Below are 23,383 nucleotides of genomic sequence, written 5' to 3' on the forward strand. Positions count from 1 at the left end.
AATGCAGTAGAAAACGGGTTTAAATGGCCTTTTTCCATCCCCATTCCTTACCACCCAGAGCTGCAGAGCAGGGCTGACTCCTCAGCACCCAGCAGGCAGCACCACTGCTCATCACGGCACACTCAGCCAGCACAGACCAGAGCTCCAGCCATGGAGCTGAAGGAATGTCTCCTAGAAAAGGAAAAGTGGGTGGTGTGCAGCAATGGGAGTGAGTCTAGGAGAAAGCACTTTGACTTTTCTCACAGAATTCTACCCTAACTTGTCACTGTCTCTTTCTTTTTGGACAGTGCTCCGTGCTGAGTGGAAGCAAATGTCCAGCAGCAGCTCCTTCACCGAATTCCTCCTCCTGGCATTCGCAGATACACGGGAGCTGCAGCTCTTGCACTTCTGGCTCTTCCTGGGCATCTACCTGGCTGCCCTCCTGGGTAACAGCCTCATCATCAGTGCCATAGCCTGCGACCACCGCCTCCACACCCCCATGTACTTCTTCCTCCTCAACCTCGCCCTCCTTGACCTGGGCTGCATCTCCGCCACTGTTCCAAAAACAATGGCCAATTCCCTCTGGGACATCAGGGCCATCTCCTATCTGGAATGTGCTGCCCAGGTCTTTTTCTTTCTCTTCTTTATCTCCTCTGAGTATTGTCTCCTCACTGTCATGGCCTATGACCGATACGTTGCCATCTGCAAACCCCTGCACTATGGGACCCTCCTGGGCAGCAGAGCTTGTGTCCACATGGCAGCAGCTGCCTGGGGCACTGGGTTCCTCAATTCTCTTCTGCATTCTGCGAATACATTTTCAGTCCCTCTCTGCCATGGCAATATTGTGGACCAGTTCTTCTGTGAACTTCCCCAGATCCTCAAGCTCTCCTGCTCAGACTCAGACTACCTCAGGGAAGCTGGACATATTGTGCTTAGTGCCTGTTTAGCACTTGGTTGTTTTGTTTTCATTGTGCTGTCCTATGTGCAGATCTTCAGGGCTGTGCTGAGGATCCCCTCTGAGCCGGGACGGCACAAAGCCTTTTCCACTTGCCTCTCTCACCTGGCCGTGGTCTCCCTGTGTCTCAGCACTGGCATTTTTGCCCATCTGAAGCCTCCCACCACATCTTCCCCATCTCTGGATCTGTGTGTGGCGGTTCTGTATTCGGTTGTGCCTCCAGCAGTGAACCCCCTCATCTACAGCATGAGGAACCAGGAGCTTAAGGACGCACTGAAGAAGCTGATTCAGTCAATTATCCTTCTGCAGAAATAAGCTGCTCTTGTCTTTTCAGAAGTGATTTTCTAATTCATCTCTGAAACATCCTCTGAATTGAGCATTTTATCTGGGACAATCTTATTTGTCCAGGAATGTCTGCATCTACTCAGCTTCTCCAGAGAAAGGAACCCATCCTGTCTGACCGAGAGGACTTTGTAGATTGCTCTGGCAGGACGGTACAGCTGGTTTGCTTTATTGCATCTCTGTAATAAAAGAGGATTTTCTCAGTATCAGTGTCTGGGTGTTGGGCTCTTCTTCCAAAGCTGAGATCAAGAACAGGCTGAAGTAATTGCCCCTATGAGCGCATTGCTGTGCTTTGCTTCTCCATCGGTTTAACGTAGTTGTGCATGGGGCGATGTGTTAGGGAATGAGCCTGTGTGGATACTTCACATGTGGGTGGCCCATTGCAAATGGAAATGATGGGTGATCCAAAGGGATCTGCCTGGGATCGTGTCCCTCTGGCTTGCAGGAACCACTGCCCTACAGGCAGCACTGCCAACTCAGGGCAATGCCCAAGATGACATCCCTGGACAAGAGCAGAACTAATTCTGCATGCACCAGTTTGGGCAGATTTTTCTCTTACTGGTGTAGCAGGAGTTGCCTGGGGAACCTTCAAGGCAGGAGCCTCGTGCTCGGGAAAGGGACTGGTACAGAGGGACTGCCAGCATAGAAGCACAGAGTCATAGAATCATAGAATTATGAAGGTTGGAAAAGACCTCTAAGATCATAAAGGCTAACCGTTAACCCAGCACCACCATGCCTGCTAAACCATGTCCTGAAGTGCCACATCCACATGTTTTTTGAACCCCTGCACAGATGGTGACTCCACCACTGTCCTGGGCAGCTTGTTCCAATGCCCGACCTGTCTTTCAGTAAAGAAACATTTCCTAATATCCAATGTAAACCACTCGTGATGCAATCTGAGGCCATTGACACAACTTGAGGCCATTAGGCAATAAGATTCTCTTTGAGACAAGGCCAGCAGACACAGGGAGATGCTGGCCTCTGTCTCTTTATGCCGTGCCTGGTGCCAGCCCTGGGACTTATGGGGAGCCTGAGACTCCTCTCTGTCCCTCAGGACCTGCTGTTCCCATCCGAGGGGCAGTGGCTGTAGGGTGAGTGCCCAGAGCTCTGCAGCACCCTGTGCTGGGCACTGCTATGGTGCCAGCGTGACTGGGCTGCTCTGCTGGGCTGGAGATGGGGCAGTGGAGATGGGGAGAGCTGGAGAGGAGCTCGACTGGGCTGGAAAGTGTCTGCTAAACACCAGTGTAGAACTTGTACTGCATGAACATGCAGGGTGATCACTCACCCCAGGGGGTTTGTGATGCAGAACCAGGGCTTGCGTAATGGGGTCAAATGCCATGGGGTGCCATTCTGTGCTTTCCATTTCATGGACAAACTGGGAAGGTGGCCCAGGACCTTTGTCAACCCCCCAGCATCTCTCAGCAGCTATTTCCAGCACTGGCTGCTCACTTCATCTTTATGGATGAGTCTTGTTGGAAAGCCACCTCCATCCCCCTGGTGGGCTCAGTGGCAGCACAGGGGGAAGAGCCAGCCCTGCCCAGCCTCTCTCCTGGCCAGTGCCTCATCAGACCCCAGAGAAGCGCTGTCTGTAAAGCCCCACATGGGACATAGCTGGAGCTGGGAAAGGGTTGGGTACTGGTGGAGGTTTCAGAAGCTAAATTGTGGGGTTGTGTCTTGTTGGGGTTATTGGGAAACATTGCACCTCACCCCTCAAGTGCTGTGTTCAGTTTTGGGCCCCTCACTACAAGAAGGACATGGAGGTGCTAGAGAATGTCCAGAGAAGGGCAACGAGACTGGTGAAGGGTCTAGAGAATAAGTCTTATGAGGAGTGGCTGAGGGAACTAAGATTATTTTAATCTGGAGAAGAGGAGTCTGAGGCGAGACCTTATCATTTTCTAAAAACATCGGAAAGGGATTCAGGTCCCTCTAATGCAGACCACAAGCTCACGGGAGTGGGAATGTTCTTGTGCCAGTTAAGTGTGCATAAAATAGGCACCAGCATGAGAGCTCCTTGTCTCAGCTCCCACGCTGATTAATGGAGAAGGAGGGAAGGAGTGGGCTGTTCACACAAAACGCCTGGACACATCTGAGGTGTCAGCGGTGGGTGAAGATCTGTGCAGGCAGCTGCAAATTCAAATGGAGCAGTTCACAGAGACAGGGCAGCATCTTGGGGCATCCTCTTGGAGACTGTTGGGTATTTTATTTGGCCAACTGAAATGAGAGCTGCTGCCCAAATTCACGGCAACTGAAACTGTCCCCACTCACTATGTCCAGGGCAGCCCATAGAATTATTCCTCTGAACAACTGCAGTCATGTGCCAATGGGAGAACTCGGGCTCTCTCTCTCCTCCACCAGTTGTATGTATGAGGTTTCCACTGACTGCATTGGCAGGCCATTCATGTTCATCCCCACATCACCTCATAGAATTCAGGGTCTCTTCTCATTTATTTTTCAAGTGCAGGCCCATCGAACTACCTGAGATGCCAAGGCTTGCAGGGACAGCACAGGACCTACAGCAAAGCTATTCCTGTATATGTTTGACTATTCTGCTGAAAGATTAGGTGTTCAGAGATCCAAAAAGACATAATGGTGTTGTATCAGTGTTCATCACACAAAACTTTGGCCTGCTTTGTGCTTGGACCACTTAGGGATCAGTTCTATGACATTATTTTGGTAAAAAAATAAGCTTTCACACAGACACACACTGAAACAAGGATGAAAGACAGAGAGCAGAAAAGAATTAGGGTAACGTTGTCTGAGAGGTGTTGCCTTAAAATGGTAACAAAGAGTCAGCCACGGGAGGAAAAGCACTCTCTAGAAACTTCATGCCAGAAGCTAAAGACTGTAAAGTTATAGCTGTCTTGCCAACTAAGAATGAATTACAAGAATAAATTTAAAGAAATTAAATTTCTCATAACCAAAAAGGAGAAGAAATTTTAGAGCATTTTACTGCTAATGGTTTTACTGAGAACAGAAAAAAGTCCATGATGCGGCCACTAAGCCCCCACCCACCACTCACTCACTCCCCTCTTCTGAAGGGTGAAGAGAGAATTTAAAGTGCAAATTGAGAAGAAGGAAGACGCTAACAGGTAAACCAAAAGCTGTGCTGAGAAGCAGAGCAAAAGAAGGAACACAATTGGAAGAAGGCTGAAATAATCACTGACTGTCCCTCTCTGAACACTGCACAGGCTGATGGCTGCAGTGGGGATTGCTCTGCCAGGGTATGTGGATTTACAGGAGGTGTCCATGTTCCCCTCTGCAAACCCCTATTCCTGACCAGGGTCAGGCAGGACACATAGGCAGGGACAGGCAGGGGATCCTTTCCAGCTGGGCAGGGCAGGGATGGAGCAACCTCAATGGAGGCATCTCAGCTCTGCTCAGGATTCCTGAGGCCGCAGGGGCTTTCAGCTTCTCTGGTGCACCCACAGACCCCCAGGAGCTGGGATTCCTCTTGCCTCAGCTCAGCTGCACTAAAGAGGTGTCAGCTCCTTAACTAAGCTGCTGTGTTACTAATGGAGACAGCGGCCAGAAGTGACCTGCAAGCTCTAATGGAGCAATTGTGGGAGCCAGGGCAGCATCTGGGGGCATTGACTCGGAGACTGGTGGGGAATCCCGTTGGACAGATGAAATGATAGAAAATGGTCCCATCTATGAGAACCAAACCTTTCCCTTTTCAGTATGCTTAGGGGAGCCGATAGAGGTATTCCTCTGACCGAATGGAGCCACGTTCAACAGAGGCAGCTCCTTCTGTCCTTCTCCATAACTTTCCTACGACTCCACCAAGTGTCACTTGTATCTTCCCATGGACATCCCTACATTGTGTAACCTCATCCAGGGCACCTGCTCAGCTTAATGGTCAAATAGAGGCCTGCAGAGCTACCACAGATGTCAAATCTGCCCAGTACACCAGAGCGTAAACCTGGCTGGACAGCACAGGACCTACAGGACAGCTATCCACATGCCAAGCTGGTACAGAACCGACACCCCAGGGCATCTCAGACAGGTTTGGTGTGTGTGAGCAAGTGACCGAATGCCACCACTGCAGTGAGACAAGGTCCATCCCATGTCTATGATGTAGATGCAGGCAGTGCATGTACATGAAGGACACCACAGCAGGGTCTCTACTTGTGTGCCAGTGTTTTCATAGAATCACAGAATTACAGAATCACAGAATATTCGGGATTGGAAGGGACCTCTGTGGGTCATCTAGTTCAACTTCCCCTGCCGAAGCAGGGTCACCTACAGCAGGCTGCAGAGGATCTTGTCCAGGCGGGTCTTGAATATCTCCAGAGAAGGAGATTCTACAACCTCCCTGGGCAGCCTGTTCCAGGGCTCCGTCACCCTCAGAGGGAAGAAGTTCTTCCTTGTGTTCAGACGGAACTTCCTGTGCTTTAGTTTGTGCCCATTGCACCTTGTCCTGTCGCTGGGCAACACTGAAAGGAGTTTGGCCCCATCCTCCTGACACCCACCCTTCAGATATTTATAAGTATTTCTAAGGTCCCCTCACAGTCTTCTCTTCTTCAGGCTGAACAAGCCCAGCTCCCTCAGCCTCTCCTCGTAGGAGAGATGTTCCAGTCCCCTCACCATCCTCGTAGCCCTCCGCTGGACTCTCTCCAGTAGCTCCTCATCTTTCTTGAAGTGGGGAGCACAGAACTGGACGCAGTACTCCAGATGGTGCCTCCCTAGGGCAGTGTAGAGGGGAAGGAGAACCTCCCTCGACCTGCTGGCCACACTCCTTCTCAGGCATCCCAGGATGCCATTGGCCTTTGGCAGCCAGGGCACACTGCTGGCTCATGGTTAACCTGTCGTCCACCAGGACACCTGTGGAGTCCTGGCTGGACGAGAGGGCACATAGCTTCATGCCGTTGAGCAACCCAGGTTCCAATCCGGAAGTGAGCCTTGGGAGCGGCTGACGCGGAACCCTGCTGGGAAGGCAGAGCGACGAGCTTGGGACACTGGAGCAGGGGGAACGTTGCCGTTTCCTGCCACACTGTTACTTCCTTCCTGCCACGCTGTTGTTTCCTGCCACAGCACTGTTTTCACATCGAGATGCAGCTCTGCACCAATCACAAAGAGTTGCAGTAGTTTTGCCTATATATGGATTGGGGGTTTGACTAATCAGATGCTGTAATAGTTTTGCTATATAAACCTTGTTTTTGCTGACTAATAAAGGTGAATGATCATACTCATATTGGGGTCACATCGTTACAACGGATCCGTATCCCACGCAAACATTTGGTAGCAGAGGATGGACGGTTTCCCTGCAGGAGTCCCTCAGTCTGCGGTGAGCAGCTAGAGAGGGGGGCGTGGGAGTAACGGCTGGGAGGGTCCTGCCTGGGTGCGAAAGCGCAGGGCAGACATGGACGGCCAACTCCCAGGAATTTTCGAGCCACACTGGGGCTGTCTGGCGCAGCTAAATTTGAATGTGGAGGCCATGGTCGCAGGCATGGAGGTGGATGCTGCGGCTACGTTGCTCGTCGATATTCTCTCTAAGAGAGGAATAGACGCAACGGCAAAGCAACTCATGAATTTGATTAAACGGGGGTAACGATGGGGTCACTTTGCAGATACCCAGCTACTGTTTTCCGTCTCGGAATGGCAAGAGTTAGGAAAGACAATGTGGGAAAGGACAACAACGGGGGAGGAAAAGGAGGAAAAGAAGATAAAAGCCATCTGTGAGCTCTGGCGAACAGTATTAGAGACCTTAAAAGCCATGAAAGCTGAACGAGAGGTGGTGTGCGCTGCAGCTCAGATACTAGCTCCGCAGCCTGGGAAAGGTCATGTGCCTAAGCCTGGGACATTATCACAGGTTTTCAGGCTATCTGCCGTTAGAGGGATGGCTGGGATCACCTGTAACACAATTGCTGAGATTCGGGCGAGTGAGAAGCGTGGTTCTGGTCTGGGCACATAGGGGCGTGGCCCACCGGAAGTTGCCACTAGAGAGATCACGTCAAAATGCGAGCCGGACGCGGTAGTACAACAGCCCCAGGGGAGAGGGGAGGAGTCAGGTGCGGAAGTGCGACTGTCTTCCGGAAGAGGGGAGGAGCGGCTCATACCACCCCCAGAGGGGGAGGGAGAAGGGGCGTGGCTTACGATATCGGCCCCTCCTGGGGCACGGCCTGCAACATCGGCCCCTCCTCTCTATCCACCAGTGCCACCCTCCAGCAAGGCGTCTCCACTCCCGACGCCCTCTGATGGCGGCCAGAGCGAATTGCAAGGAAAAACAGCGTGCGATCTTTTGCAGTCAGTTTTGCAGCATCTGCAAGACATGAGTTTGCAGTTCCAGCATATGTCAATCGTTGCCAACTCCCCCCATCGGGAAAATGAGGCTTCCTCTCCGAAATGTTTAGCAGTGGAACGTTGCCACCACTATGGGAGGTACACAAGCCTTAGCCTGTCCTGTGGTACAGGTTAATGGACAAAGCAAATGGGAATCACATGACTGGAAGATTTTGCAACAGGCCCGTACCACCATAACGCAATATGGGGTGAAGTCTGAGGCCACTCGACAAATTGTTACCTGGATTTTTTCTGCTGACTTGATGTGCCTGTATGACTGTCGGAATTTAATGCGACTGTTGCTAACTCCTACTCAGTTCTTGTTGTGGGGATCAGCGTGGATACAATGGGCGGTAGATGAGGCGATGCGACATCTGGACCCTTATTATGAAATAACAGCAGAAGAAAAGGTGGCCACTGTCGTTCAGAAGAGTCCTTTTGTTGCAAATGTACCACCTGAAGAAAGCCGTGAGCAGGGGCTGGGTCCAACAGACCCTGAGCAGGAATCAGGTCTGTTTCCCCCCCCAGCTCGCTGGAGAATGGGACAGTCACTGAAAAATGGAGCAAAGGCTCCATTAAAGAATTTTTTACAGTGAAGTTTGAAAGAACAAAGTCTTGCAGTTTAAAATTCCCGAGGAAATCATTACTTGGAAATCAGTGCATACAGCTTTAAATGCTCTAAAACTTACAGAGACTATCTTACAAGCAGCTGCTACTCCTCTGTCCTTATCTCAAAAGCAAGGACAGAGCAGCAGTCTGTTGAAATTTAACCCTATATATGACGAAATTCCTACCGAACATGAGAAATGCGGGAAGTAAATCTGCCAGAACCTGACGATCCTTTGAATGCAGAGAAATGGGAAGTGGGGTGTAAAAATCCGGCATCTTGAAAGTGTACGACAGGGTCTCTCGACAGCAATTGGCATACCCGACCTGAGATCAAAACGAGGTGAATTCCAACATAAAACTGCACAGTCCCTCAGATGCTGTACAGCCGCCGCGCCAGCAGCCACTGCATCGGACGGGTCAGCGAACCTTACACCTGGTCGGGCACATGGCTCCCCCTGGACAACCGGCGGCACGGTTCCCCCCCCACCCCCCCGCTTTTTCCCCCCACCCCCCTTCCCTCGATCCCAGCGCGCCAGCCCATCCCGGCCAGCCCAGAAGCGGCACGGCGAGAACCATCTTTCTGACATTCAAGGACTTGGTTACAAAAAATGTATACAATTCAATTACTGCAGTAGAATTCCTTGTGAACAAACAACTGGACTTTATTATCTTTCCAAGGTTCAGATGGTCTACCTGCATGATGTTATTTACTCTGCTGAAAGGTGAAAATATTGACATTACGACTGAAGATTTGTCCCCTCTATTTACTTTGTTAAAAGGGACTCAGATTTATTATTTTCCTGAAGATCAATGACAAAAGCAAAAACTGTTTTACAAAAGATTTCAGATAGAATTGCAATTGCCTTTACCTCCAGAATTAATGTCCAATTGCCAACAAATTTGTATATAATTTATGAAGGTTTTGTTTTACAGCCTTACCCTCTTTTCGATAAGTGGTGTGTTAACACGCAGAAGTTGAAGACTCTGGAATGGATCTTTTTGTCTCATACGCCCATGAAAACATTGACCTCAAAGGTACACATCATAGTGTCCTTAACAGCACAAGGTTGGAATCACTGTCAGCAAGTTGATACTATTTGCCTGCTGATGGTTAAAGATGACTTTGTGGTATTAAACAGTGAATCCTTATTGCTGCAAGCCGCTCTAGCTGATTATTTAAATAATATACATTATACCCTTCCACAACATAAGCTGCTACATTCCCTCTCTCAAATTTCATTGCAGCCAAATCACCGATGTGTTTCTGTTCCTATTAAAGGAGCATGAACAGTGTTTCGGAAACAAACAAATTCATCCGATTAGTAATCATCTATTTTAGTCGTTGAAGGATCCACACAAATTGTTAAGCTATCAGCAGCCTTGCACGTCTTTGAATTCTTTTCGACTGAACCACTCAATGTTGTCACAGATTCTGCATGTGTTGTGAATATTGTTTAACACATTGCAGATGCAATGATAAGAGCAGTCAATAACAAACAACTTTTTTTCCTTGCTATTGAGATTAGAAAATCATATACGTGTATATTTTATAATGCATATATGGTCACATACTACTCTACCAGGACCAATAACTGAAGGAAAGGCTGTAGCAGATAAATTGACAATGGCAGCAGTACTGCCACACAGTTTCAAGCAAGCCCTATTATCTCATGACTTCTTTCATCAAAATGCCTCTTCCTTGCATAAACAATTTGCTTTGCCCCAGGGGCAAGCCACAACACATGTTCATGCATGCCCTGACTGTCAATGTATTACACCCGCACCATCGTGTGCAGGAGTGAACCCTCGTGGTTTACGAGCTGATGAGTTACAGGACTGCAGTATACAACATGGTACAGGTATACCACATTCTTCTACTGCACAAGCCATTGTCAAAAGCATCCACGGGACCCTCAAAGCGATGCTAAATAAACAAAAAAAGGGGGAATCCCATGGGCAGTGTTACCCCACAGGAACAGTTAGACAAAGCATTATATGTACTTAATTTTTAAAATTGTTCTGATGATCAATTATTTACAACAGCAGCTGACCATCAATTCGGGATGGTCCCTCCATTTGTGGTTCGACCAAAGGTATGTTATAAAGAATTTGGGGAATCGCAATGGACAGGTCCTGTAGAACTAACAACGTGGGGAAGAGGCTATGCGTGTGTTCTTCTTTCAACAGGCCCTCCAAGGTTACCGGCAAAATATGTGAAGCCATATCATGAGCTGAAAGAAAGTAACGCAGAATCTGATGTCAGAGGCGACCACGCTCACTCTCAGGGAGCAACCTCTGACATGGAAGCAGAAGAGATCCACTCTGGATGATCCTATTACACAGGGAACACTGAAAAAATTGCAGCAAACGGAAGTACTCTGATGACTGCAGTGGGTGCACCATCCACACCAATTAATACATTCCTTGCATATTTGGCAATTATTTCCCACAACAGCTTTTGTATAACGAAGCAATCTTGGAGGACATGGTATACGTGATTTTAGAACTGTGTCTGCACAAGAGCAAAGGTCAACTAGCAGACACCGTGAGGAAAAGTATGAACCTTCACCTGAGGGCTCCTGACAACTGCCCAGAAGTGCCAATATGCATGTACAAAAGACATATATATATTAAAAAAAAAAAAAAAAAAAAAAAAAAAAGGGAGGGGGGGAGAAATGGAGAATGACAAGTACTTTGCAGAAATGTAATGATTACGTATGTTAGCATGGCATAAATATCTAATAGGAGTGTCTTTTCGGTACACACATTTGAGCAGAACTATTCCCTGTGCGTTCAGTACTGCAGTAAAGAATGCCTGCTTTCTAGAACTCCAACATTAAGTTTCAGAAAGTTAATTATTTTACTGCTTTCTAGTAATAGATTTTGGGTACCCAGGTAGGACGCTGCTCTTGAACATCAATGGTCCAAGGGATTGCAGGACCTCCAGCCGGTACCGAGGGATTCTCGGGGAGAACCTCTGATCACTGGACCAAAAAGTTCTGAGCGTGAACCATTAATAAGGCAAAGGCATTCTTCCAGTATTGTTTCTTGTTGCCTATTTGTTAGTCATAGTAAAAGCTTCACAGCATTGAGCTATATCCCTGATGGGAAAGGAAAGCGTCCTTTCTAATCCAGAATTGAAAAGAGAGTACTCTTCCTGAAACTGAAGCTTGGGAATTTGTCTGTTAAATGTTGAACTGTAAGTCCTGTCTTTGCAATATTTGGATTTGTGCTGAAAACTTGGTGTGCCTGTGTGTGTGTGGTCGCGACCATGAACGTGTGGTTTTATGTTACCGTGTTTGTATTTCTGTGATCTGATGAATTCATTTGGTTTCTGTGATCTCACGGATTTGTCTGGACTGAGTAACTGTTTTGTGTCTTCTGGTTTGGTAAGGTCTGCAGGTATTGATTATATCTGGTTTTTGACTTTAGACTGTTGTATTTGGACTCTGATTTATCAAGACTTCGGAAGAATTTGATGCAGCAGGGAGTAGATGTGGTGATGTTGGCAGCTTTGTGCTTTTATGTACATTAATTTTAGCCTATATAGTTAATGAGTCATAGTTCTAGGTACATTGATCTTAACCTAGGTGATTAATATGGATAGCCAATACTAACTGTTATGGATGTTTGTATATGTGATAAGTATACCTATAACCCAAGTGCAAATTTACTGAGCTAATATTATTGATACACTGCTATTTCGATGCCTAACGCGATGAGATGCATCCCCTCCCATTGACAATAATGATACGTTGTGGTCAAGCGGTACTTTAGTCCCACCATCCACACAGGAAGAAAATTGGATACAAGTAAATCCAGCAAGAAAAGTGAATACAAGTAAATCAATCTACACCCATATGCTAGGTAACAGATTTACCATCAGTACGTATCATTCTCAAGTTAATTTGATCTTTCTTTATATCCAGCACGTTATGGTATGCACTTCACATCTCTATGTCTTCAATTAGCATTTGTGTTCTTATATCTGTTAGTATTGTAGTTTGTGTGACCCTCTGAAGAAGTGGTAGCAAGCTGAAGACCAAAATTCTGTCAGCTCTCATCATCATCAACAACCTCATCAACTATACCTGGCTTGCTCAAAAAAAAAACCAAAAAGGGGGAATTGTGGAGTCCTGGCTGGACGAGAGGGGACATAGTTTGGTGCTGTTGAGCAACCCAGGCTTGGTAACGGAGATAGACCTTGAAAGTATTGAACACGGAACACTGCTACAGAAGTAGAGTGGCGAACACGGAACGCTGGGCAAGGGAACTACCACGTTGTTGCTTCCTGCCTTAGCCGATTCCGGCCACGTCGCTGCTTCCTGCCTTATCGTCGCTTCCGCATCGAGATGCAGCTCTGCACCAATGACAGCGAGCTGTAGCTATTTTGACTATATATGGTTAAGATAACTAACCAATCAGATGCTGTTATTGCTTCGCTATATAAACCCTGTTTTGATGACTAATAAAGACAAATGATCTTACTCACATCGGGATGGTATCGTTTCTACCGTTTCCGAGTTCCCACTCCGACAAGTAGATACTGCAACTCTTAGGGAAATCATAGAAATACTGGAAGGATTGTTGATGCACTACCAGCAGAAGACCCACGAGGCTTGCATCTCAAGGAATGGGACACCAGAGGCCAAGGGAAGGATGGTTAAGGCACTGTCATGGGATTTGGGAAACGGAAGCATGCTCTCTTCTCCCTATCTCCTGACATCCTGTCCTCTTCATCGATGTGTTAAACTCCATCAACTAGGTCTGGACTCACAGCCATGTCGGATAACTTATGTGTAACTGCAGCCAGTGTTGTCCTACCAGCTCAGGATTTGAATTCCCATTTGAGCCCAACCCATTTCAGTTTACATGACTTCCATCTTCTGTCTGACACTGTCTGTTGTATGACACCACTGCCCTGATTCTCTACACAGGTTTGGCAAGGGAGTTTAAATACTGCACTGGAACATTTCCCCTTGCTGAAAATGTAAATGCAGCAAGCTTGAGCCAAAACACATGAGAACCCAAACTTCTCATAGGCCAACTAAAGAAAAAATTCCATAGGCTGTGAGAGTTTCTCTTTACTCAACACTCTTTTTCTGAGTCCAGACAATACAGCTTCATTCATTTTTTCCTCTCTTTGTCAATTTGCTATAAGCACTTATGGATTTAAACTGCTTTGCCAGGTTGAACCTGTGTCTCTGTGTAAAACTAGCCTAGCATGTTCTGGTTTGTTATTTTAACCCTGATGTATATGCAGCAACTTTGCCTGATGTGTCCTCCAAGAGCGGAAATATCTCAGCCTGCAAGGTGAAATGGATGAAGCAGTGGAGGATAAATGGTTTTCCTGAGACAATATTTGCTAGGAATACAATACAAAAAGGTTGTGAAAGTGAGTCTCGGGTGTGAAAGAAAGAGGAAAACTGCCCATCCAGTGGAGCTCTGCAGATGGAGTCACACATAACTGGAGGTGGTACAAGTGGGAACAGCAGGCGGAGGGGACTTTTGTAGGGAAGGCTGTGCAAGGGCATGCCCTGACTTCACCCAGCTGCAGACAGAGAGCAGGCAGTGCGCTGAAGGGATGGGGAAAAGTGTCCTGGTTTAAAAAAGCGTGGATGACAGAAGCCTGCAGAGACGAAGTTTGGAGAGACTTCAGACAGGTCTTTCAGTATCTGAGCAGGCTGAGCTCTGGTGCCACGGCAAAATAAAGATGCTCTCAAGAATGTTTTGGAATTAGTTCTAGTATCACTAATATCAGTAACAGGACAGTGCTGCAAGGGAACTGCTTCTTATTCTTGATGATGACGATGAACTGAAACTCTTTAATTTCTTTCTCAACAGTTATTCTCTATTCTGGGCAGCAACATTCAGGCTGGAAGGGACCCCAGGAGGTGTCTCGACCAACCTCCTGCTCAAAGCAGGGTGAGACCAGAGTACTCAGGGCTTTATCCAAACACATCTTGATTGCATTCCAGGATAGAAGCAGGGCACATTGCCTGGGGAAAAGCTTCCAGTGCTTGAGCATCCTCATGCTAGAAAGGTTTCTCCCTATAGCTAGCCTTAGTGACTGTCGTTGCAGCCCATTGCCTCTTGTGCTTGTGTCATGGACATGAGCCTGACTTCATCTTGCTGGGAATCGTGCAATGCTGCTGTATGTCCCCCTCAAGATCTCCAGGCTGAACAAGATCAGCCGTCTCAGCTTCTTCCCACACTGCCTAAGTTCTCCCATGCCAATGGCCTCAGCGCTGCTACATTGAACTGGCTCCAGTTTAACAAGGTCTCTCTGGCATGGTCAGATATATTTTGGATACCGTGTAAAAAGTGCTGAGTGTCCTGGCTGTGCTCCTGCTCATACAGCCCAGGATGCTGTGGGCCTTGTTTGCTGGTGGCTCATGTTTACCTAAAGAAACCCAGAGACATCAAGACCCTTTCCCACATTGCTTCTACAAGCCTGAGCAGTCCCTGGGCTCAATCATTGCCGGGTCTTAGTCCACCTCAAGGTCAGGACTTAATGGCTATCATGAGGTTTCTATTGGCTCCTCCCTCCAGTCTGTCAATGTCCCTTGAGATAGCAAGCCTGCCCTCCAGTGTAGTGTCTGCACTCCTCAATGTGATGTCTTCTACAAATGCTATGAAAAAGCACTCTCTCATCTCCTCTGGGTCATTAAAATACGCTGAACAGGGCAGGTTGCAGGACAGATCCTTGTCATTCCCTACTAGCTACAGGTCCCCAGGCTAAGTACAAAACATTGGCCATGTCTCCCCATGCCCAAACAGCCAGCTGATTTTTCTTACCACTACTTATCCACCCACACAGACCATGAAATCCCATCCTGGAAACAGGAACGTTGTGGGAAATAATGTCGAAAGCCTTGATGACTTCCAGTTAAAGGCTACTCCTCCAAGTCCAAACCAGAAAGCAAAGAGGATGGCTAGACACAATTTCCTCCTGGTAAACCCAGTCACCTTCTCTTTCCAACACCCAGAAATGTGATCCAAGTGCCCACGCTCTGGGGCACAGCCATTTGTCCCTTGGGCACGTTGAAAGGTGCGTGCAATGTTTGAGTGTTCTCACTCAGAATCCCTGCAGCCTCCATGACTTTTCGGTGACGGACAGTGGCCTCACTGTGACATCGGGGCGTTGTCTCAGCTCCCTGGGGTGCTGCCCCTCCTGTCCTATAGACTGCTGAGGACTGCACTTGCTGAAGTGATGCCTCACTTGAACTCCTATCACTACTGGATGTTCTCCTTCAGAGTCCTGCCTCGGAGCCCAAAAGGCTGGAAGAGCTTGCTGTTGGAGACTGAGGCAAAGAGGACATGGAGCATCCCAGACCTATCTATGCCTGCTCTTACTGAATTCTGCAGTGGCCACACAGTGTCTCTGTTATTCTTTTAACCACTGCTGATGTAGTCAGTATTCATTGTGGTTCCCTGGAATTGCCTTACAGATTTAGACTGGTTTGTCATTTGGACTGTCCCTGTGCTTGGAGGGTGCTGTCCTTGAAGGCCAGCTGTACCAACCTCTGCCACCACAGCTTGGCAATTGATTCCGTCAGTGCCACAGCTCTGTCTCTGACATGAAAGGCTCCAGCTCATCCTGTCTGTGCCCCTGGCTGAGGGCATTGCTGCACATTTGGGATGAAACACAGATGCTGTCCAACCAGGCATGCTCATACTCGTCATAAGGAAAGATGGTATCAAGGGTCCAAGACTCTATGCGTGCAAAGGTTTTTGTTTCAGAGCAGAGACATGGTATGGACAAAGGAGAGCTGAATGTGTTTGTAGCCCTAGGAATGTAAACCAAACATCAAATGCCTAAATTAACACAATTAAAGTCATCCGCCCCCTTAGCTTGAAATAATAGGTCCTCCCCTGTCAACTTTTTGCTGTCCTGCATAAATAAGAGACAAAAAAAGTGATTCTCATGCCCAGCTTCTGTTCAAATAGGAATAATGACACTTCTAAAACTAAGTGTCTCTCTGCAGCTGAGGGAGGGAACATCAGTAATTCCTCCAGGCTATTTTGCATCAGGTTCCCCTGGAGCCCCTGGGACACCTGGAGGGAGTCCAGAGGGGACAGAGTAAGTCATGCCTTGGGGTGGTCCTCTGCTGCTGAGCTGGGCTGGGCTTCTGGGATGGAGTGAGATCATGGCAACCAAGCAATGCTGCAAAAAGACACAGCTCTGCCCAGAAGCAGCTTCTCTGTAAAGCCCAGCAGGGCTGAGGGCACTGCCTGCAGGCACCGAGGGGAAAGGAGCGAAGCAGAGGCAGGTTACAGGCAAACGGGAGTGGGAAGTCTTTGAGCTGAGACCTCACTAGCGGAGAGCTCTTCATAGCCCTCTATACAGTAAGTCACTGGATGCAGAGCAATTTAGCTTGTGTTCCTGAAGGCATATCCAAAAGCCGGCACACCCTACAGCCTCTGAGATCTGTCAGGAGGACTCTCGCAGTGACTCCAGTGTAGAGGAGGAGGCTGTGCTCCTGAGCAGGGCTTCCCTGCTACACCATCAGAGGGACAGGGCATGACGGGTGCTTTCTCCTGGGGATGGATGTAGGGGTGTGAAGGTGGGTGTGCAGCCAGAGGTGCACAGGAGAAGATGCAGGTGGAAGGATTGACTCCCAGCAGGGCAGGGTCCTTCAGCTGTGGAGAGGGTGATGCATGGGTCAGGGCTGCTCACAGAGCCAGCTCATGCCCAGGTCATTTCCAAAGGGACTTTTCAGGAGTACGTTCAGTGCAGGGGATTCCTGCCTGAGTCTGTGCTTTCTTGAATCTGTGCTTCCACTTTTCTCTGGCTCAGCTTGGTGGCAATGGAAACCCATCTGTGCAGGTCAGAGCAGGGGCTGAGACTCTTCAGCCATCACACTGAGGTTTACGAGGAACCTCAGCAAGTGCCTTTACCCCCCAGCAGCCTGCAGATAAAACCAGCATCACCTTTCCATTTTCACCAGGGTTTGTGTGACCTGTTCTTTCAGCCCTGCACACACACAGTGGTTGCAGGGCAGAGCTGTGCCCACGGGGACTGGGATGGGGTCTGTGAGCACGGGCAGAACAGCAGCATGGTGCCAAAGAAACAAGTCCCAGAAGGCACAGCTCCAGGCAACAGAGATGTGGGGAGGGAGGGAGGGAGGGAGATGCTGATAGAAATGCTGTTGCAGGGGAGACCTGGGAACCTCCCAGACACGCCTTGCAGGGCAGACTCCTTCCCTGAGCAGCACACCTCTTGTCTTCTCTCCCTCCCAACAAAGCCCTTAGACCATAGGTTCTAGGCCGTTAGTCACCTCCTCGTCTAGCAAACTAGAAGAAGAGATGAAGTGCATCTCTCCTGCCATGTGCCCATTTCCCACTGGCCAGGGCCCAAGGGAGACTGTCCCGCATTGTTGATGTCTGGGAGGTGGGAGATGATGTGAAGAGCTGGGTAAGGGAAAGATTTCCTGAGTGCCCCCATGTCTCTCCTATCATTGGATGTTCTTGAAATTGCTTTCAGGCTCTAAGGGAATGGGAGTTTCAGCTGCAAAGTCAGGCACAGACCTTGTGAGTCCTCCTATGCAGAAGTGCCCACAGCAGTGAGGTGTGCCAGATTTCCTCAAACCTGTGAAGCTCTGGGCAATGCAGTCCTGGAGGCTGAGGAATAAGCTGACTTTCCTTTAATAAGCTGCCATGGTTAGGACCCTTGTCTATCTCCTTGGGGTGTCCATGCAAGCAGCATGCAACTTCCAGGGGACACTATGATCCATGTCAGTGTTTGGCTAGAAGTGGGGAATGGAAATTTTGAAAAAGGGTGACTCATTTCATGGTCTGCAGTGGATCCTTCTGCTTTTAGCAGTGTCTGGTTGCTTTTCAGGGTAACAGAGGGGTGTAATCAGTCTCGATCTTAGAAAGGTGCAAGTCCAGGGCAGCTTAGAAGAAGACGGATGCATAGACCAGCTCCCCTTTCCATATCAGCAATCCTTTTGTTGGTAGGACTCACTTTGTTCTCCCTGAATGCAGCAGAAAACCTTTTCCAACTTCCTTTTGCCATCCCTGTTCCTTAGCACCCAGTGCTGCAGAGCAGGGCTGACTCCTCAGCACTCAGCAGGCAGCACCACTGCTCGTCATGGCACACTCAGCCGGCACAGACCAGAGCTCCAGCCATGCAGCTGAAAGCAGGTCTCCTTGAAGAGGAAAAGTTGGTTGTGTGTAGCAGTGGGCGAAGTCTAGGAGAAAGGGCTTTGACTTTTCTCAGAGAATTCTACCCTAACTTGTCACTGTCTCTTTCTTTTTGGACAGTGCTTCACTCTGAGGGGAAGCAAATGTCCAACAGCAGCTCCACCACACAGTTCCTCCTCCTGGCATTCGCAGACACACGGGAGCTGCAGCTCTTGCACTTCTGGCTCTTCCTTGGCATCTACCTGGCTGCCATCCTGGACAACGGCCTCATCATCACTGCCATTGCCTGCGACCATCACCTCCACACCCCCATGTACTTCTTCCTCCTCAACCTCTCCCTCCTTGACTTGGGCTCCATCTCCACCACTGTCCCCAAATCCATGGCCAATTCCCTCTGGGACTTCAGGGCCACCTCCTACTTGGGATGTGCTGTACAGTTGTTTTTCTTCCTTTTCTTGTTCGCAGCAGAGTATTGTCTCCTCACCGTCATGGCCTATGACCGATACGTTGCCATCTGCAAACCCCTGCACTATGGGACCCTCCTGGGCAGCAGAGCTTGTGTCCACATGGCAGCAGCTGCCTGGGGCACTGGGTTCTTCTACCCTCTCCTGCACACTGTCAACACATTTTCAGTCCCCCTCTGCAAGGGCAATGCTGTGAACCAGTTCTTCTGTGAAATCCCTCAGATCCTCAAGTTCTCCTGCTCAGACTCCTACCTCAGGGAAGCTGGTCTTGTCCTTGTTAGTGTCTGTTTAGCTTTTGGATGTTTTATTTTCATTGTACTGTCCTACGTGGAGATCTTCAGGGCCGTGCTGAGGATCCCCTCTGAGCAGGGCTGGCACAAAGCCTTTTCCACGTCCCTCCCTCACCTGACCATTGTCTCTCTCCTTATCAGCACTGGCATCTTTGCCTACCTGAAGTCCCCCTCCACTTCCTCTCCATATCTGCATCTGGTGGCGTCATTTCTGTACTCGGTGGTACCTCCAGCTGTGAACCCTCTCATCTACAGCATGAGGAATCAGGAGCTCAAGGACGCACTGAAGAAGATGATTCAGTCATTTATTCCTCTGCAGAAATAAGCTGCCCTTGTCTCTTCAGAAGTGAATTTCTAATTCACCTCTGAAGCATCCTGTGCATGAAGCATTTTGTCTGTGACAGTCCTGTTTGTCCAGGAATCTCTGCATCCACTCAGCTTCCCCAGAGGCACAACCCAGCCTGTCTGACCTAGAGGACTTTGCATGATTCTCTGTCAGAAAGGTACAGCAGGACTGTCATGTTACATCTCTGTAATAAAAGACGATTTTGTCAGTACCAGTGCCTGGATGTCAGGCTCTTCTTCCAAAGCTGAGGTCAGGAACAGGCTGATGTAATTGCCCCTATGAGCATGCTGCTGTGCTTTGCTTCTACAGAGGTTCTGCACTGAAGGGCGTGGGGAGATGTGTTAGGGAATGAGCCTGTGTGGATCCTTCAAGCGTGGGTGCCCAGTGCGGAGAAAAATGATGGTGATCCACAGGGATCTGCCTGGGACCATGGCCCTGTGCCTTTCAGGAACCACTGCCCTGCAGGCAGCACTGCCAACTCAGGGCAATGCCCAAGATGACATCCCTGGACAAGAGCAGAGCTATTTCTGCATGCACCAGTTTGGGCAGGCTTTTCTCTTACTGGTGTAGCTGGAGCTGCCTGGGGAACCCTCAGGGCAGGAGTCTTGTGCTCAGAAGAGGGACTGGTACAGAGGGGCTGCCAGCATTAGGCAATAAGATTCTCTTTGAGACAAGGCCAGCAGACACAGGAGACATTGGCCTCCGTCTCCTCATGCCGTGGCTAGTCTCAGCCCTGGGAGTGATGGCGAGCTTGAGACTCCTCTCTGTCCCTCAGGACCTGCTGTGCTCATCCAAGGGGCTGTGGCTGTGCGGTGAGTGGCCAGAGCTCTGCAGCACCCTGTGCTGGGCACTGCTATGGGGTCAGCCCAACTGGGCTGCTCTGCTGGGCCTGGGATGGGTCAGTGGTGATGGGGAGAGCTGGGGAGGAGCTGGTCTGGCCTGGAAAGTGTCTGGGAGAGAAAAACACCAGTGTAGAACTTGTACTGCATGAGCATGCAGGGTGAGCACTCACACCAGGGGTTTGTGGTGCAGAGCCAGGGCTCGTGAAAGGGGTCAAAGAACCCCACGCGGGCACAGGAGAGAGGATGCTGATCTATGCTCTCCATTTCATGAACAGACTAGGAAGGTGGCCCAACAGATTTGTCACACCCCCCCCCCCCCCAGCCTCTCTCAGCAGCTATTTCCAGCAGTGGCTGCTCACTTCATCTTTATGGATGAGTCTTGCTGCAAAGCCACCTCCAGCCTCCTGGTGGGCTTAGTGGCAGCATGGGGGGAAGAGCCAGGCCTGCGCTGCCTCTCTCCTGGCCCATGCCTCAGCACACCCCAGAGAAGGGCTGTCTCTAAAGCCCCACAAGGGACATAGCTGGGGCTGGGAAAGGGTCAGGTACCGGGGGAGGCTGCAGAAGTTAAGTTATGGACTTGTGTCTTGTTGGGGTTATGAGGGAACAGTGCACATCACACCTCAAGTGCTGTGTTCATTTTTGGGCCACTCACTACAACAAGGACATGGAGGTGCTAGAGCATGTCCAGAGAAGGGCAACGAGGCTGGTGAAGGGTCTACAGAACAAGTCTTATGAGGAGCGGCTGAGGGAACTGGGATTTTTTTAATCTGGAGAAGAGGAAGCTGAGAGGAGACCTTATCATTTTCTGAAAGTACCAGAAAGGGACTCGGGTCCCTCTAATGCAGACCACAAGCCCACAGGAGTGAGGATGTTCTTGTGCCAGTGAAGTGTGCATAAAATAGGCACCAGCATGAGAGCTCCTTGTCTCAGCTCCCGCGCTGGTTAATGGAGAAGGAGGGAAGGAGTGGGCTGTTCACACACTACACCAGGCAACATCTGAGGTGTCAGGGGTGGGTGAAAATACGTGCAGGCATCTGCAAACTCAGATGCAGCAGTTCATAGAGACAAGGCAATATCTTGGGGCATCCTCTTGGAGACTGTTGGGTATTTTATTTGGCCAACTGAAATGACAGCGGATGCCCAAATTCAATGCAACAGAATCTGTCCCACTCATTATGTCCAGGGCAGCCCACAGAGTCATTCGTCTGAACAACTGCAGTCATGTGCCAATGGGAGAACTCGGGCTCTCTCTCTCCTCCACCAGTTGTATGTATGAGGTTTCCACTGACTGCATTGGCAGGCCGTTCATGTTCATCCCCACATCACCTCATAGAATTCAGGGTCTCTTCTCACTTATTTTTCAAGTGCAGGCCCATCGAACTACCTGAGATGCCAAGGCTTGCAGGGACAGCACAGGACCTACAGCAAAGCTATTCCTGTATATGTTTGACTATTCTGCTAAAGGGTCAGGTGTTCAGAGATCCAAAATGTAGATAATGGTGTTGTATCAGTGTTCATCACACAAAACTTTGGCCTGCTTTGTGCTTGGACCACTTAGGGATCAGTTCTATGACATTATTTTGGTAAAAAAATAAGCTTTCACACAGACACACACTGAAACAAGGATGAAAGACAGAGAGCAGAAAAGAATTAGGGTAACGTTGTCTGAGAGGTGTTGCCTTAAAATGGTAACAAAGAGTCAGCCACGGGAGGAAAAGCACTCTCTAGAAACTTCATGCCAGAAGCTAAAGACTGTAAAGTTACAGCTGTCTTGCCAAGTAAGAATGAATTACAAGAATAAATTTAAAGAAATTAAATTTCTCGTAACCAAAAAAAACCCGTGATGCGGCCAGTAAGCCCCCACCCACCACTCACTCACTCCCCTCTCCTGAACGGTGAAGAGAGAATTTGAAGTGCAAAGTGAGAAGAACGAAGATGCTAACAGGTAAATCAAAAGCTGTACTGACAAGCAGAGCAAAAGAAGGTACACAATTGGAAACAGACTGAAATAATCACTGACTGTCCCTCTCTGAATACTGCACAGGCTGATGGCTGCAGTGGGGATTGCTCTGCCAGGGTGTGTGGATCTACAGGAGGTGTCCATGTTCCCCTCTGCAAACCCCATTCCTGACCAGGGTCAGGCAGGACATGTAGGCAGGGACAGGCAGGGGCTCCTTTCCAGGTTGGCAGGGCAGGGATGGATCCAAGTCAATGGAGGCATCTCAGCTCTCCTCAGGATTCCTGAGGCCGCAGGGGCTTTCAGCCCTTAAGACCCATGACTGTTCCTGTAATTTCCTTCAACTCCTTAAGGCTCGCACAGCCAATTAAAGAGGTTTCATAGTCTAGGTAAGGAGGAAGATTTCAAAGTGCATATAACAGTAATGTTTTTTTTATTTTAAAGGGTAGTCTTTTTACCCTTCACTTAGCAAACAGGTGATAGAAGCATTGTCCAAGGGATATTGGTTCAGGGTGTCTCCTCAGGAGGTCTGGACAGGTAGGAAAAGCAGTTCCTTGAGGTCTGATGCAGTAAGAACAACCTTGCTTCTCACTTCCCCTAACTCACGATTTCTGTCATTGGCCTCCTCAGACTTACATCACTGTTCCTTGCCTCAGACTTCTCCACTCAAGTCTGCAACTGGATGTTACAGCTCCATTGCATCATCTCCCACCTGCTCTCCTTCGAGAACTGGCTGCACACAGGAACAGAATGATTTTTCCTCTTTGAAAGCAAAAAAATTAAAGCATTATCAATTTTCATAAGCAACAAAACACACTCTGTGACCATATGCGAACTACAAGCTTCCTCTTATGAGGTCACCTGTCTTCAAGGGATAATCTGATGAGAAATTGTTTAGATAGGTAAATAAAATAATAGATATTAACTTAAGGAAAGAGCTGCCTAAGGAGAAAATTTGCCACCTAAATTTGACCTAAAAGACCCAACAACACACATTGCCATGTAAAAGACCCAACAATACACATTGCCATGTAAAAGACCCAACAACACACGTTGCCACCTAAAACATACAACAACACACATTGCCTTTAGAAAAGACCTGTTGGGTCTTTTAGGTGACGCCGCCCCCCCCCCCCCCCCACCGGAACCCAGCATGACGGCACAGGGTATG

The 23,383-nt window shown here is 48.8% G+C and overlaps 2 protein-coding genes across 2 annotated transcripts; both read left to right on the forward strand.

The window, feature by feature from the left end:
• The first annotated feature begins 310 nt into the window (after positions 1-310).
• On the forward strand, positions 311-1,249 carry LOC142365085 (olfactory receptor 14J1-like). Its single transcript, XM_075445529.1, has one exon. It carries the CDS (start codon positions 311-313, stop codon positions 1,247-1,249), a length of 939 nt encoding a protein of 312 aa, XP_075301644.1.
• A 17,207-nt stretch (positions 1,250-18,456) lies between these two features.
• Positions 18,457-19,392, forward strand: LOC142365084 (olfactory receptor 14A16-like). The gene has a single exon (XM_075445527.1). It carries the CDS (start codon positions 18,457-18,459, stop codon positions 19,390-19,392), a length of 936 nt encoding a protein of 311 aa, XP_075301642.1.
• The last annotated feature ends 3,991 nt before the right edge of the window (positions 19,393-23,383 follow it).

The sequence above is a fragment of the Opisthocomus hoazin genome, chromosome 31 (genome assembly GCF_030867145.1).
Source record: "Opisthocomus hoazin isolate bOpiHoa1 chromosome 31, bOpiHoa1.hap1, whole genome shotgun sequence".
NCBI lineage: Eukaryota > Metazoa > Chordata > Aves > Opisthocomiformes > Opisthocomidae > Opisthocomus > Opisthocomus hoazin.